This window comes from Camelina sativa, chromosome 3 (assembly GCF_000633955.1).
Source record: "Camelina sativa cultivar DH55 chromosome 3, Cs, whole genome shotgun sequence".
In the NCBI taxonomy this organism is placed as follows: Eukaryota; Viridiplantae; Streptophyta; class Magnoliopsida; order Brassicales; family Brassicaceae; genus Camelina; species Camelina sativa.
The window spans coordinates 13,768,658-13,783,749 of NC_025687.1; the positions used below are offsets into that span (position 1 = coordinate 13,768,658).

Sequence of the window (15,092 nt, forward strand, 5' to 3'; positions counted from 1 at the left end):
TGAACCCTAGACTTTCCACCGCTGGTGGCACCCCCCCCCCCCCGCCGCTACTTCCTCCCGACCCTCCTGACCTGGTCGCCCCCCCTGTTCCTTAGCTAATTTCCCCCCTTTGACCCCATCTGGTCCCAAGGCAACAAGAAAGTCTCCTCAGCAAACTGCCATTTCGCATCGGCCTGCTGTGGTCACCTCCTATTCTTCCTTGGTTGCTTCTTCTTCCCCCTCCTCTACTGATGTGGTGATGCATCCGATAGAAGAACTTCAAACTGGTTCATCTGACACTAGTTCCCAAAACCCTAGATCTGCAACTACTGTCACAGGTAACAGTACTGGATTAAAATTTTTTATTGTTCTAGTCCCAAAGGATACCTACCCTCTTCACACAAACAAGGCTTTGGTTTGCGCTACTTCCCAAGCTGTTTCCCCCGATTTTGCTGGCACTGAATGGGGTACAATTCCTGCAGAGAACTCAGTCTGTATCGGATACTCCGCAACCCCAAGTGGTGAATGTCCACGCCACTAGCACTGAGGAATGAATCCCCTCCCAACCTACTCAGCCTCAACCTACTCAACCTAAAACCCTTGCTGACAAAATACGGAAAACTGTTGACAGCTCACTAAAGAGACTTGCTCCGGTAAGTTACTCTGCAGCTGGGAGGCCCACCACTCATATATCGGACACTGTTTTCCAAAGAGGTGCAGAACTGCATAAGAATTTCATCATGTGCTTCTTCAATGGCAGACCACCACTGTTCCACCAAATTCAAAGTGTTCTCAATCATATGTGGGGTAAGGGGCGTCGCTTGGAAATCCATATCAATCACCACTCCAACTCTGTACTGGTTAGAATCCCAAATGACTATATCCGCCAGAAGGTACTTGAGAAATGCATTTGGTATATTGGTGAATCTATGTTCCATACTGCTCCATGGGCTCCCCACTATTCTACGGCAGCTCCCTCCCTTGAGTCCATCCCTATTTGGATCCAGTTGCATGATATCCCTCTCAATTTGCGTACCAATGAGGGTATCAGTCTTATCGCTGGCCTTGTTGGTGAACCTAAGGAAACTGATGATTACACGATTAATCTTGTTAGCCTGAAGGTCTCTAATGCTAAAGTTCTTGTTGATCTTACCAAAGCTTTACCTGATGTGGTGGAATATACTCGTGATAATGGTCAGGTGGTTGAAGTCAGAGTGGAATATCTTTGGCTCTCTCCCACTTGCTCCCACTGTAAAGAACTTCGGCATATTGCAAAGAACTGTCTTCAATTGCCTCCCCCTACTGCTGCCAGTAACCCTATGCCCAACCCTTCTAACCCTGCTCTTGCGGTAAAAAAGGTTTCGAATGTGCTGGTCAGAAAAGAAAAGGAGGGTCCCTCCAAACACCATACCCGAACCAACATTCACTAGCTTACCGAAAGAAGGATAAAGCTCTTATTGCTTCCCCGGTTGCTAAATCCTCCAAAGCTCCTCTAGCCTCCCACTTGGGATCTGTAACCTCCTCTAACCCTTTTTCCCTCCTCACCCCCTCAAAGCCCTCACCAATGCCCCCTCCCTCCTCTATCACTAATGCATCCACCCCTGTTACTAACCAATCCACCCCTGTTCCTCCCTATATTTTTCCCGCTCCTTTAGTCTCCACCATGCCTCCTGACCCTTCAAAAACTCACCTTTTTGATCCCTTGAACTACCTAGCCATCAACATCCCTGAAACTGATCGTGACTTACCTATGATAGTTGGGCTCCCTGCCCGAATACTGCCTCATGGGCAGCTTTCTCCCTATCCCACCGCATCAGACACTTCAAATTCTAACATGAAATGCTCCCGCTCTCACCCCTCCCTTTGTAACCCTCCATTGACAACTTCCTCTCAACTTCTCCCTAGTAAACATCAGCTTTTGTTCCAACCCGTACCATCTACTACTAATTCTACTTCTAGTTTTTTGTCTACCCCTCCCCCTCCCCAGGGTGAGATCCCCCCTCTTCTCTAATGGATACAAAACTCTTTTCTTAGAATATCTGAGGCCTAAATGACCCGGATAAGCAAAAGCCTTTTTGCAGTTGGCTTAGAAGCCATCAACCGCTTTTTGGAGCTATTTTGGAAACCCACATAAAGGAAATTAGTTTGAACCACATTATGGCGCAAACGTGTCAAGGATGGAATTTTACCTCCAACCACTCAGCAGATCCAGATGGCCGTATCATCATTATTTGGAAGGACCCGGCGTCTGTCAGAGTGATAAGTCAATCTCGTCAAGCAATGACCTGCGAAGTTATCATTGCGAACAAGCTTCAATTTGGGTTCACTGCAATATATGCTTCAAACATCCGAGAGGAGAAAACTGACCTATGCGTGGAACTTCTTCAGCTCTAGCAATCTTTAGCTCTTGATACTTGCCCTTGGATAATTGGTGGTGACTTTAATCAGATTATCCACCATGCGGAGCATTCCTCACCTTCAGTAAATTGCATTTCCTCCCCAATGACAGAAATTAAAGATTGTCTATCCCAGTTAGACTTGTTTGACCTGCGTTTTCAAGGACCGCTCTTCACTTGGAGCAATAACCAGCCATCCAACCCAATAGCCAAGAAACTTGATCGGATCCTGGTAAATAATCACTGGATTTCACTTTTCCCGGATAGCATTAATACTATCCATCCCCCGCTACCCTCTGACCACTCTCCCTGCCTTGTTGACCTAGCCTACCAACTTCCTAAAGCAGGCACCCGACCTTTTAAGTTCTTCAACTATCTCACCAAACACCCAAACTTCCATCAACTGGCGGAAGAAGCTTGGTTTCAGGCCGGAAGCTTTGTGGATAACCTCACTGATTTCTGTTGGAAGCAAAAGATCATCAAGGGAGACCTAAAAACACTAAACAGAGAGAACTTCTCAAAAATACAAGAGAGAGTGAGTGAGGCTAACCGTTTGTTATTGGATGTGCAGGTGAAGGCTTTACAAAACCCATCTTCCACCGTCTTTCAACTCCAGAGAGACCTTCATGATAAATGAAGTTTCCTACGAGACATAGGGGAAAGTTACTTTAGACAAAAATCCTGGATCAATTGGTTGAAGGAAGGCGATCTCAATAATAGTTACTTCCACAAAATTTGCCACGCGCGTGCAAGCTTTAATACTATTCGCTCTTTCCTCCTTGACTCAGGTGAACTGCTAGTGGACCCGGTGGAAATGTCTGATCATGCTATTGCTCACTTCAAATCTATTTTGGCACCATACACTTCATGTTCTCCACCGACTTGGTCCTCCCAAGAATGGTTCCATTCCATTAACCCTTTCAGGTGCACGCAGGATCAGATTAATGCTATGAATTTGGTGCCCACAATGGATGAGATCACTAAAGTGATGATGAAACTAAACCCCAACAAGGACCCTGGGCCTGATGGACTGTCTTCAGGCTTCTACAAAGCCTCTTGGAGTGTCCTTGGTTCAAAGGTTACTACTGTTATTCATCACTTCTTCTTCACCTCATTCTTGCCATCTACAACTAACTCCACAATCCTCACTCTCGTGCCAAAACGACCAGGAGCCTCAAAAGTAGCAGACTATCGCCCAATATCTTGTTTCAATACCCTCTACAAGGTGATATCCAAGCTACTTTTTGCTCGTCTCAAGCCTATCCTCCCAACCCTGATATTGCCAAACCAAACTGCTTTCGTCCAGGACCGACTTCTATTGGAAAACACCATACTAGCTGCTGAGATTGTAAATGGTTACCATAAAACCGCTGGTCCTAAACGAATAGTGATCAAGGTTGATATCGCTAAGGCCTTTGACACCATCTCCTGGGACTTTTTTTTCAACTGCCTACAAGGTATTTCCATCCCTGACCAATATTTGAGGTGGCTCCAAACATGCATTTGTCACCCTAACTTTACTGTTGGCTACAATGGTTTGGTACACAGATATTTCAAGGGTAAACGTGGACTTCGTCAAGGCGACCCACTCTCGCGTTACCTGTTTGTTATTGCCATGAACACCATTTCATTAATGCTAAATAAAGCGGGTGAAGATGGTAAATTCAAGTATCATTATAACTGTGATAAGGCAAAACTTACTCACCTCTGCTTTGTAAATGATCTTCTTATATTCCTGGATGGTTCCTTATCGTCTGTTCAGCAAGTTTTACAGGTCATTCGTGAATTTGAAGATCGGACTGGTTTGACAATTAGTCTGCCCAAATCTTCTTTCTTCGTTGGAGGCCTTACTGATAAAGAGGTTGACTTAATATAAACCACCACTGGTCTGACTCACAGCTGTCTTCCTGTCCGTTATATGGGGGTCCCTCTATGTACCAAAAATTTGACCATGCAAGATTGTGAACCATTGTTACAACAAGTGAAGGGAAAGATAACTAATTGGTGTGCGAAACACTTATCTTTCGTTGGACGTATTTTGCTAATCAATACAGTGGTTGCAGGGATCTCAAATTTCTAGTGTTCCTCTTTTGTGCTTTCGAAAAAGTGTATTGCTAAAATAAACTCCTTATGCAGTGTTTTCTTATGGAAGGGCTCATTGGAGGGAAGTCATAGTGCTAGGGTTGAGTGGGCCACGGTTACAAAACCAAAGGACCAGGGAGGATTGGATATCCGAGATCTCACTTACTGGAATCAAGCTTGTACCATTCGCCTCATCTGGCTCCTTTTCTTCCGATCAGGGTCGGTATGGGTTGCTTGGTTTAAGCTTCATTTCCTGAAAGGATCATTAAACAACTTCTGGATAATGAAGCCACGAAAACAATACTCTTGGGTGGCAAATAAGTTACTGAAGATGAGGGAAGGGGTTTTCACCTGGATAAGATTGCGAGTGGAGAATGGACAATCATATAGATTTTGGTCTGATAACTGGTCACCGTTTGGGAGGATCCATGACTTCATATCTTCTGCTTCAGAGACAAGACTTGGTATCCCAACAAATGCTACTCTGCATCAACTACATTGTCGGGGGCAATGGTTACTTCCACATGCTAGAACGGACAACCAAGTTCATCTCCTAACCTATCTCACCACACTGGACTTGACGAACAATGAGGACTACTATGAATGGGAACTTGAGGGAAAAACTTACCAACGTTTCTCTACTGGACATGTATACAAATTGCTCTGTCCCACTTCTCCACTGGTTCCATGGTGTAAAGCGGTGTGGATCTCTCGAAGCATCCCTAAGCACAACTTCCTCACTTGGCTCTTCGTTCTAAATCAATGTCCTACTCAAGATCGCATCCTCCAATGGGGGCTCCAAACAGACCCATCTTGTCTACTTTGTAATGCTGGTTCAGAGGATCGAAACCATCTCTTTTTTGCTTGCAGCTACTCTTGGTCGATCTGGTCTGCAGTGGCCACAAGATGCCAAATCCAACGCTCTCCTTCCTGGGAAGGCACTCTAGACAACATGCAAGCACTCCAAGGCTCGAGAGCAAAAAAAAGTCTCACTCTCCTTGCTTGGCAATGCTCTATCTACCTAATCTGGGAAGAAAGGAATCACCGTCTGCATCGCCAAACTTACAGGTCCTTGGATACCATATTACGTTTGATTGACGCCACTATCCGTCACCGAATCACCAGTTTCAGAGACAGTAATCCTTCCATGACTTCAGCAATGTTTGATATTTGGTTTCGATCAGGTTGATGATAACACTATTCCATCGACTAAGCGCCTACTTGTTTCCTACCTACTACTAGGTTTACCCTAATTTCTTTCCAATGTGTATTTTAATGAGCTTTGTCCTTTTTACATGGGCTTATGCCATTATCAAACTCTAAAGTTGGGCTTTTGTATCTTTTATTTTATCTTTTGCAATTCAATAGAAAGTCTTTTTGAACAAAAAGAATAAAAGAATGTACTCTTCTTTTAATTATATAGACTCTAGAGATTAAAAAACCTGCCGACAGAATCCTTGGACCGAGATATAATTTGGTCAAAATCCCTAATTAGAATTTTCCCGCCAGATTTGTGAAAAAATAGCCATAGAAATACACACCTCCTCGATACAGTCACAAGGCTCTCCTGAAATGTTCTCGTCAGGGCGAAATTAGGGTTTCATTTTCCAGAATACGAACAGGAAGGGGAGGGAGGAAATGGGTATTCAAGGGCTTTTGCCGTTGCTGAAATCGATAATGGTACCGGTTCACATCAAGGATCTTGAGGGTTGTATCGTCGCCGTTGATACATATTCATGGCTACACAAAGGAGCTTTATCTTGTAGCCGAGAGCTCTGCAAGGGCTTACCCACCAAGAGGTTCGTCTCTCTCTCTCTCTCTCTCTCTCTCTCTCTCTCTCTCTCCAAGTTACTTGATGAATCCAAGATGTAGATCGATTGGTTTTTTTATTTCCCCCAAATTAGAAACTGGGTTTCTTTGTCTCGATGTGGATTGTCCCATTTTCGTTAAACCCACTCTGAAAAATCAAACCTTTTAAATTTTTGATGGACTCTCCGAATTCAATATCTTCAGAGGCCTAGTAGGGTTTACAGATTGAGATTTTCGTTTGGACATGATTGATTAAGTTTAGTTATGGTGTTTCCTGTCCATTTCTCGTAGGCTCAAAAACGCAATTGACATGTTTGCTAAACCAAAACTTAATTGTCATTTCTTAAGTTGCTGGAAGGGAATGAAATTTGACAGTAGTATTCATCAAGATCTGTTCTCTTGTTACTGTTCTGGTTCTGGTTTTGTGGAAGCTAATGTGTTTACTGGTATCTTTCAGGCATATTCAATATTGTATGCATAGAGTGAATTTACTCCGCCATCATGGAGTGAAGCCTATTCTGGTTTTTGATGGTGGTCCGTTACCGATGAAACTAGAACAAGAGAATAAGCGTGCTAGGTATGCAAAACATTGGCTATCTAGTATGTTTGTTTCTGGTTATCATTGAACAAGTTTAACACCAAGTCCACTTGTTTTCTATAACAATAAGTTCAGGTCTAGAAAGGAAAATCTTGCACGTGCATTGGAGCATGAAGCAAATGGAAACTCCTCTGCTGCTTATGAGTGCTATTCGAAGGCTGTTGACATTTCACCTTCTATTGCACATGAGTTGATACAGGTAACTGTGGGCTGTGGATAACTTGTATTCTTCTCCAGTTAAAAAATATTTTGTATTTCTCCTTAATTTATTTGTTTTGCATTTCTTTGATCTGAAATTTTCTACCATTGAAGGTTCTGAGGCAGGAGAATGTAGATTATGTTGTTGCTCCTTATGAAGCTGATGCGCAGATGACATTCTTAGCTATTAATAATCAAGTTGATGCGATTATTACTGAGGATTCTGATCTTATACCTTTTGGCTGCCCAAGAGTAAGCTTTATGTTACACTTTGCATGAGATATTGCTGTTCATCAGTATTTCCACTTCTTTACTGGTAGATATACTGTTAATTACTTGTTGATCCCGGTGTATTACCATCAAGACTTCAATTGCTAATTTTTATGTCACAGATCATGTTTAAAATGGACAAGTTTGGTCATGGTGTTGAGTTTCAAGCCTCCAAGCTTCCCAAAAATAAAGATCTCTGTCTTTCGGGATTTTCAAGCCAAATGCTTCTCGAAATGTGCATATTAAGTGGCTGCGATTATCTGCAGTCACTTCCAGGAATGGGACTCAAAAGAGCTCATGCTCTCATTACGAAGTTCAAAAGCTATGACAGGGTATACTTCTCTTTCTCACTTGATTTATCTCACAAAAAGAAATTAGGTAAAGCAAGAGCATGATTAGTTCAAAAAGTTGATACCTTACTACAAATTCATAAAAAAACTAGCTTTAGATTTTCCGGCATCAATTTATGTACATAGTTATGGAAAGAGTTTACTTGTTGATATGTTGCTAGTTTGCTTTCAGGTAATTAAGCACTTAAAGTACAGCACAGTTTCCGTTCCTCCTGGTTATGAAGAGTCATTCAAGAGAGCTTTACTGACTTTCAAGCATCAACGTGTTTATGACCCAAAAACTGAAGATATTATGCACTTGTCTGGCTTTTCTGACAACCTTGGTGAAGATTCAGATTTTGTTGGCCCATATCCTTTGATACAAGTATTTTTGATATTACGCCTCTATCTATCAAAACTGATTAAGGAACATTTAAATGGATTTCTTAACACTATTCACATTAATGCCACAAGATATTGCTAAAGGTATAGCACTAGGCCAGCTTGATCCATTCACACAGTTGCCATTCCAGGTAATTAATTGACTTCTCTCTATTTCTACTTTCTCCCCCTCTTTCCCTCCTGGATATGTTTTATTGATTCATTGTCTTGTTTTCTTAAACTAATAGGCTGAGAGTGTTACTCCTAAATTGACTGTTGATGATATGTCCCGTCCCAAAAGTTTCAAACCTGAAATTCTGAAGAAAAAGCTTGATTTGCCAGTCCAGAAAAATCTTCTCACGAAGTATTTCTGTATCCTTCAATGTTACCTCCATATTTTTCATTTTTTGGCAGTTTATTACGTTTGGAACTTGGTTCCCTTGGTTTAGTAGGATTTTGTTTTGATCAAGTATATCCTGTATATCTTTAAGAGTCATAATAGCTGTTGAAACTGGTAAATATTTGATCTGCTCTACTTGTTCTTCACTTAACATCTGAAAGGCTTTGCATCTATTGAGGCCAAAAGGAAATTCAAGGCTCCTAGGATATCACCAATGTCTCTAACCCCAACTGATGAGTCTCCAAGCACTCCTGAGGATAACACACCAGATGTAGATGCTCTTTCAAGTCAGACAACAAATGAATCCCCGGGTTATAGCTTTGTAAGTAACTAGAAGAACCACATTTTAACTCTCGAAAGTCGTAGCACAAGCTCTAATATCTGTTTTTTTTAGGGTGAGAATGCATGTGCTAGCAAAGTTGCTGAGAAAAGAGTTTCACCCGACGACGGTACAATTGCTTTCATTTCCACTACTGAGAAAAATTATACTCTTAAATTTTCTGTCCTGGCTCATTTTTATGTGTCACAATCTTGAAGATGCAAAGGAAAGGAATCAAAAGGACCGTGATCATAAGTACGTCAAGGAGGAAGTGGCGAGGCCGAAGATAGATAGTTTGAAGGTTGTAGTAAGGAGCAAGTATTTTAAGCACAAGCAGGAACACAAAAGTCTTAAACAATCGATCCCATGTCTCAATGATTGCTCTGTGATTGGTCCGAAAAAGACTGTTAAAAATGTGATAAACATGTCAAGCGCCTCTATAAGAGAAGAGGGTGACAGAGCTATAGCAACAAGTCCATGTTTCGATCATGAGCGAATCTACAACGGTCATGTAGATGCCAAAGAAGCGAGTTTTTCTGCCATGAATGAGGTGGCTGAGAGAACAACAAACATCCACAAGATAGACCATCAGATCGATAAAGATGAACAGAACCCATCCATTGAGATCCGTTCTGCCTTTAGTACTCCCGAGAATGTTATACCTCTCTCTTCCTTTGCTACTAATAGTTTTCATGGAGCTGCAACAGGGAAGAGAAAGCATGACTCAGATGAATATCTTCAGAAGGTTAGATAGAATTGTTCTGTTAGCCCATGTCCATTTTTTCCTATCATTTGTTCAAGCCATTTATTAAGTTCTCTAACCATTTCAGGAAAATTTGAGTTCCAAGCACATGCGCATGGATGAAACAGATACTGGTAATTATAGAAAATCCTGCTCGCTAAATACTTGTATCTGTATAATTGTTATATAGGCACTGAGATCTTTGACTATATCTGTTTTTGTGGCCTGTACTAAACTGTGAAGTTCTAAACGCAGAAACATCATCTGAAACCAACGATGTTGAGAAGTTTGGATCAAACATATCACATATTGGGCATTACTCAGAAATAGCAGAGAAATCAGTGGAAAAATTTGTCTCAGCTATATCATCTTTCAGATATTCTGTGTCCGGCTCTCGTGCTAGTGGTCTCCGTGCACCTCTCAAAGATATCGGCAACACTTGTCCATCTTCTAAAGGGTAAACATTTTGACATCTCAAAGTTTACTATCTTCACTAGTTAATGGTGATTGATTCAAATAATCTCAGAGATATCTGTTTGTTTTCTTGACTTCGTTTTGTCACAAAAAGGTTGTTATCTCCTAAACCAGACTTCAGCAAGTTTGGTTATACGTCAAACAACCAAGACACGATAACAAAGTCAAGACGATTGTGAGCTCAGATTTGTAAGTTAACCATCTCTTTAGGGCCACATGTTAGAGCTTTGGCTGTGGAAACAACTTCGTGGTCGCAATGATATTGTTGTTGTTTTGAACTTTTGATGTTGTTTGTATCTGTTAGCTTTTTTACTGTGCATAATTTTTTGTAATACATTCTTTACACAACAATTTGATTGATTGGTTCATAAATGAAACAACTTCCAACTTGTGTCATCTCTATGAAAATTATTAGAATTTTTCTTTATATATATCTTGAGACATAACTGAAGATCATTTACATAAAGTGAAAATGGCAGAGATCCAAAAGCAATGGTGTGCAAGCAAATGCAATAAATGTTATTTTGGGGCCAAACCATAGATAGATAGAGCTTTCAAGAGATTTATTGAGAAAAAGACAAGCTAAACTTCTTCTGTATCAAATGATTTAGGATTGTTTGTTTGCACACGTATTAAATTTTGAGGGGAAAAACTTGTGGCGAAAAAGGTATGCACGTGAACTCAGAAAAGAAACATATCATATGTATTTGAGTCCAATCAGATTCTGACAGTTTGGATCATCAACTCGAAGTTTCTGTTTTTCTTACACACGTGGTCCAGTTGTACTTCCACGTCATCTCACTTTATTTTTGCTGTCCGTTTTTCCCTCTTCTTAATTGAGTAAAAATCGTTTTAGTAATTCTTTTTTTTTGTTGAACACCAAAATCGTTTTATACAAACGTTATATATATATTTTTACTAAACATCTTATTATATATACCGTATATACCTCTAAATATATTTGGGATGGATATATGATTTACTTTTCAAATAAGTGAAGAATTTTTTTTTTTTCTCAAATAACAAAACCTTTCCTTCTTTCTCAAATTTTTTTTTTCTCAAATTTTTTTTTTTGTTGAACACTTGCTATTTAACACATTAGGGTTATGAATCGTTGGTAGTCACGCTATAATTGTATAAAACTTTCTAGGTCTTTTCCTTTTTTATTAAATGACAGACAAGAACAATTTTATGCAATTATAGTGTGACTTATTATTATTTCCTTGTCGGTTTTTATTTAAAAAACGTATGAGTATGATTATAAGAAAACTAAGCTGCCTAATCTGAGACCGGGACCGGGGCATGCTAGATTTGAATACTATACAATCTCTCTTTTAAAGTATAAAAAACATTACTATAGTATCGCAATACGAATGTGAAAAACAAGCTTAAAAATTAAAATATTATAATGTATAAATTACATACTTTAGTCAGTAAGAAAGTTATTGGATAAGAACATGGCTAGATGCATGTGCCGCCGGCTTATAATCATGTCACATGTGTCAAAGTATATCCGCGGGACACTAGAATTTTAAACGGATGGCTAGTCAGGATCTTTCTTTCAAGGATAAGTTCTTAAATATAAATCTCCATATACCTGTTTTTATAAAGAGATATAATTAATTATTTACTATTATCATTGTATGCTTGATTAAGAAGAACACAAGGAATTGTTTTGGAATAAACTCGATACTATTTATCAAGTTGGTGTTTGTTGACTATCAAGTTTTTATTTTTCTTCTGCATCTCCGTACCAATTTCATTATATATACGGTTTGCTAATTAAAATATACAGAAGAACTAGTCGGATTATAAACTAGATAGACCTTAAGGTAATTTAATATATAATGAGATGAATTTACTTGACCAAGTCATTTTTGCTCTCAAACACGTGTATTTAGGAAACCACGGTTCCAAACGATTCACTACTTAACCCCCAAAGACACATACATTCACTACATTACCAAATACCTAAAATTTCCTAAATAAACGTCTGCACTTGGGTCTAGAATCTTCAAATTATTACAAAAAAATAAAAATAAAGCTTGGTGTATAATAGACTAGAGTTAAATAAAAATAATGCAATTTCTTTTTTCGCGAGTTGATGTCACCGGCAAAGAAATGTCTCTTTCTTGCTACCTCTCTTAATCAATTACAAAAGAACAGCTAGTTCTGTTCGTCTTTTGTCCTCATCTTCATTACAGGAGAAACTAATAATATTCTAAACCCCCTGCAGAGATCTTCATAATACCATTCATAACTTGTCCAATAAACTCAATTTATTCAGCACAAAGGAAGATTTAATGAAAGAACGAATAATTATATTAATTAAGAGTAAACCTTAATGCTTTTTCTTTTCTTTTTTTCTATTACAAAAGAGAATCAAAATTAAGAATAAACAAGGAATTAAATGTTCTTTTTCTTTTTTGACATTTTCCTTTGACATTCAATTAAAAATCAAACTAAAAAAAAAAAAAACAGTTCTGAGAATCGCTGATTTCTTCCACTAAAAGTAAAAATAAAAATTGGAAGTTCGAAAAAAATATAAATAAAAAAAAACCCGAAACCGGTCCGGTCCAAACAATTCAAGCTTCCAAAAATCCGGTTAACCTGAGAACCGAATTACGAACACGGCTCAGATCTCGTCCTTTAAGAGTTCTTCCGTTACCTGTACAAACGGAGAACGCCATTTGACCTCCTTCCACCCTCCGTCCAACTATCAAATGCGGCGGTACCATCCTCCTTCCTCCGTCGTCATCCTCATCATCGGACGAAGAATACCTCCTCATCATCGGTATATTCACCGGAACCGAACTCGAAAATGGTGATGGCAACGGCGTCGTTTTGCTCCTTATTGATTTGTTCTTGCTCCTCACTCTCTCTGAGTTTTCCCGTAAACCCGCCGGACGATTCTCTTTCTCGTTCCCGTCTTCTCTCCGACGAATCGGAAAGTAGTTATCAGAGAAAATAACCTCAGATTCGTCGAACTCTTCCGACATTTTCAAGAATTCAGATGTTAAACTTATTAAAAAGGGTTTTTTTTTCTAATAAATAATGTAAATATAGGGTTTATGAAGAATTAGAGATTTGTGAATTAAAGAGAGAACAGTAAGAAGAATAAGAGAAATGTGAAGGGTTTATATAGATAAAGGGGAAACGTAGAGAGTACTCAAAGTTTTATTATTATTTACGTTTTTTGTGTGTTTATGTGATGATGTCATCATAGTGGCGTTGAGTGCGGACCCCCCCCCTTTATTTCTATAAAATTAATTAATTTTCTATTTTCATTTTTTTTTCTTTTATAAAACTTCATTATAAGAATTTTTGTTTTGTCTTATCTATATATTTTTGTAATGTAAGATATCGACGACTCATATTTATTTTGCCTAACTATCACATTGGGCAAATCTTATCCGTATAGAAATGTTGATTTGTGACTCTCATTGGTTTATTTAGATTAGAAATATAGGAAGGTTGAAATAATTAAATTATTGATGAAAAAAATTTTGGTAAAGAAGAAAATTCGTTTTCCAAAAAGTAAATATTATTACATAATACATACTCTAAAGATTGGGAAAGTTCCAGTCAAAGTGATACGTTTATTTTATATTTTCAGTAATTTCTAATTAATTAACTAGATAAATCATTTTCGTCAAGATTTTTTCTTGATTGAATCAAGACATCCACGACACACACACACACAAAAACAAACAAGTTCTGATAATGCTATGTTAATACTTAATACTAGTTAATACTCAATTCCTTTATAATAATAGCCCATCCGAATAAGAAAATACGAGAAGAAACACTGATTCAACTTTCAATTTCAGAGGACCTAGTCGGTTCAAATATACAAAAAAATGGTTATAATATGTAGTATAATTTATAAAATGGGGAAAAAAAACAATTTAGAGAAAGATATAGAAAAGTATTAACAAAGATGGAAACTTGGAATGATGCTTTTTCAGTGTTTAACTAAAAAAAGAAGATAGGTGTCTGCGCGTACTGACAAATCAGTCTCCGTTTCTTGTGGCCCACGTTGTCTTTCACATTATTTTCAATTATTTCAGTCATATTTTTTACCCAAACATAAAAAAATATAATAATCAATTCTTAGCGTGAATGCTTTGAAATGTTTTTGGCAGTGGTCCAGTTTACGTGAATCATAATACGAAACGACAATGTATTTTATAAGGGGAAATTAATGAATAAAAACAACATTGTAGTGAGATTATATACTAGGTAAATATTTTAATTATTTGTTCTATAATTTCTACTTTCCGTTTATAATTGCTTTGTTCCAGTGAAATGTATAGTATTTGACAAAAATGAAAGTTTAGTTCCATGATCATCTATGAGAAAGAAAAAAGAGTTAATTAAATAAAATGTCATTACAGTATTTTTTTTCAGAGAATGCCACAAATAATTATTCTTTTTGAGAATGCTACAAATAATTATTCTTTCTGAATATTTTCCGGTTCATGGACCAAATTTTAATTTCATGGACAACTTTAATCATTAATGGACAACTTTAATTTTTAATGGATAATTTTAATTTTTGGTAGACAACATTTTTTAATGGACAATTTTAATCTATAATGGACAACAATTTTGGCTTCTTTTCTCATCTTTTTCCTCATTTTTGACTTGTGAGGAGTTTTTGTAGACAACTTTAATACTCAGTAGACAACATTTCATACGAATCCACTATTATCATCTCCAATTTTGTCCACAACCTAATCCAATTGTTGGTATACTGATTCTCACGCTCTGATTTTTCGATGCACAAATTTCTTTCTAATTTAAACTTGTCCATCCAATTTTAAGTTGTCCACCACTAAAAGCATTTAATATCGCTTTTAATGCTTTCTTCTTTTCTCTTTTGTTATTTCATTTATTGTTCAGGGTTAGTTTTGTGATCATACCAATACCATAAAGTTGAAATATGGCAGTTTCAAAAAGAAAAAAAAAAGAAAAATAGCATTGGGTAAAAGTTTTTTTTGACAATGTGGCATTTTTTACAAAATTCCCAAGAAAAAAACGATATTGATTGATTAGGAAGTTTGAGTCCTAAAGTTCTTGTTCAAGATTTTTTTTTTTTTAGTTGCATTTTAT

The 15,092-nt window shown here is 38.0% G+C and overlaps 2 protein-coding genes across 2 annotated transcripts; one reads left to right on the forward strand and one right to left on the reverse strand.

Annotated features, from left to right (window-relative positions):
- On the forward strand, positions 5,907 to 10,373 carry LOC104776990 (exonuclease 1). The gene is made up of 14 exons (XM_010501171.2): positions 5,907 to 6,256; positions 6,724 to 6,843; positions 6,940 to 7,063; positions 7,177 to 7,314; positions 7,455 to 7,664; positions 7,855 to 8,030; positions 8,122 to 8,194; positions 8,291 to 8,414; positions 8,604 to 8,764; positions 8,837 to 8,891; positions 8,980 to 9,506; positions 9,592 to 9,637; positions 9,759 to 9,960; positions 10,072 to 10,373. The coding sequence occupies exons 1-14, from the start codon at positions 6,096 to 6,098 to the stop codon at positions 10,154 to 10,156; spliced, it is 2,202 nt and encodes a 733-aa protein (XP_010499473.1). The 5' UTR covers positions 5,907 to 6,095; the 3' UTR covers positions 10,157 to 10,373.
- Positions 12,406 to 13,092, reverse strand: LOC104776991. Its single transcript, XM_010501172.2, has one exon. It carries the CDS (start codon positions 12,974 to 12,976, stop codon positions 12,563 to 12,565), a length of 414 nt encoding a protein of 137 aa, XP_010499474.1. The 5' UTR covers positions 12,977 to 13,092; the 3' UTR covers positions 12,406 to 12,562.

What these genes read in the sequence shown, in the direction of transcription:
- LOC104776991 (XM_010501172.2), bottom strand. Translation starts at nt 12,976, where the DNA reads ATGTCGGAAGAGTTCGACGAATCTGAGGTTATTTTCTCTGATAACTAC.
- LOC104776990 (XM_010501171.2), top strand. Translation starts at nt 6,096, where the DNA reads ATGGGTATTCAAGGGCTTTTGCCGTTGCTGAAATCGATAATGGTACCG. An exon ending in AAGGGCTTACCCACCAAGAG is followed by an intron (nt 6,257 to 6,723) that starts GTTCGTCTCTCT and finishes GGTATCTTTCAG; the next exon opens with GCATATTCAATATTGTATGC. An exon ending in CATGGATGAAACAGATACTG is followed by an intron (nt 9,638 to 9,758) that starts GTAATTATAGAA and finishes TTCTAAACGCAG; the next exon opens with AAACATCATCTGAAACCAAC.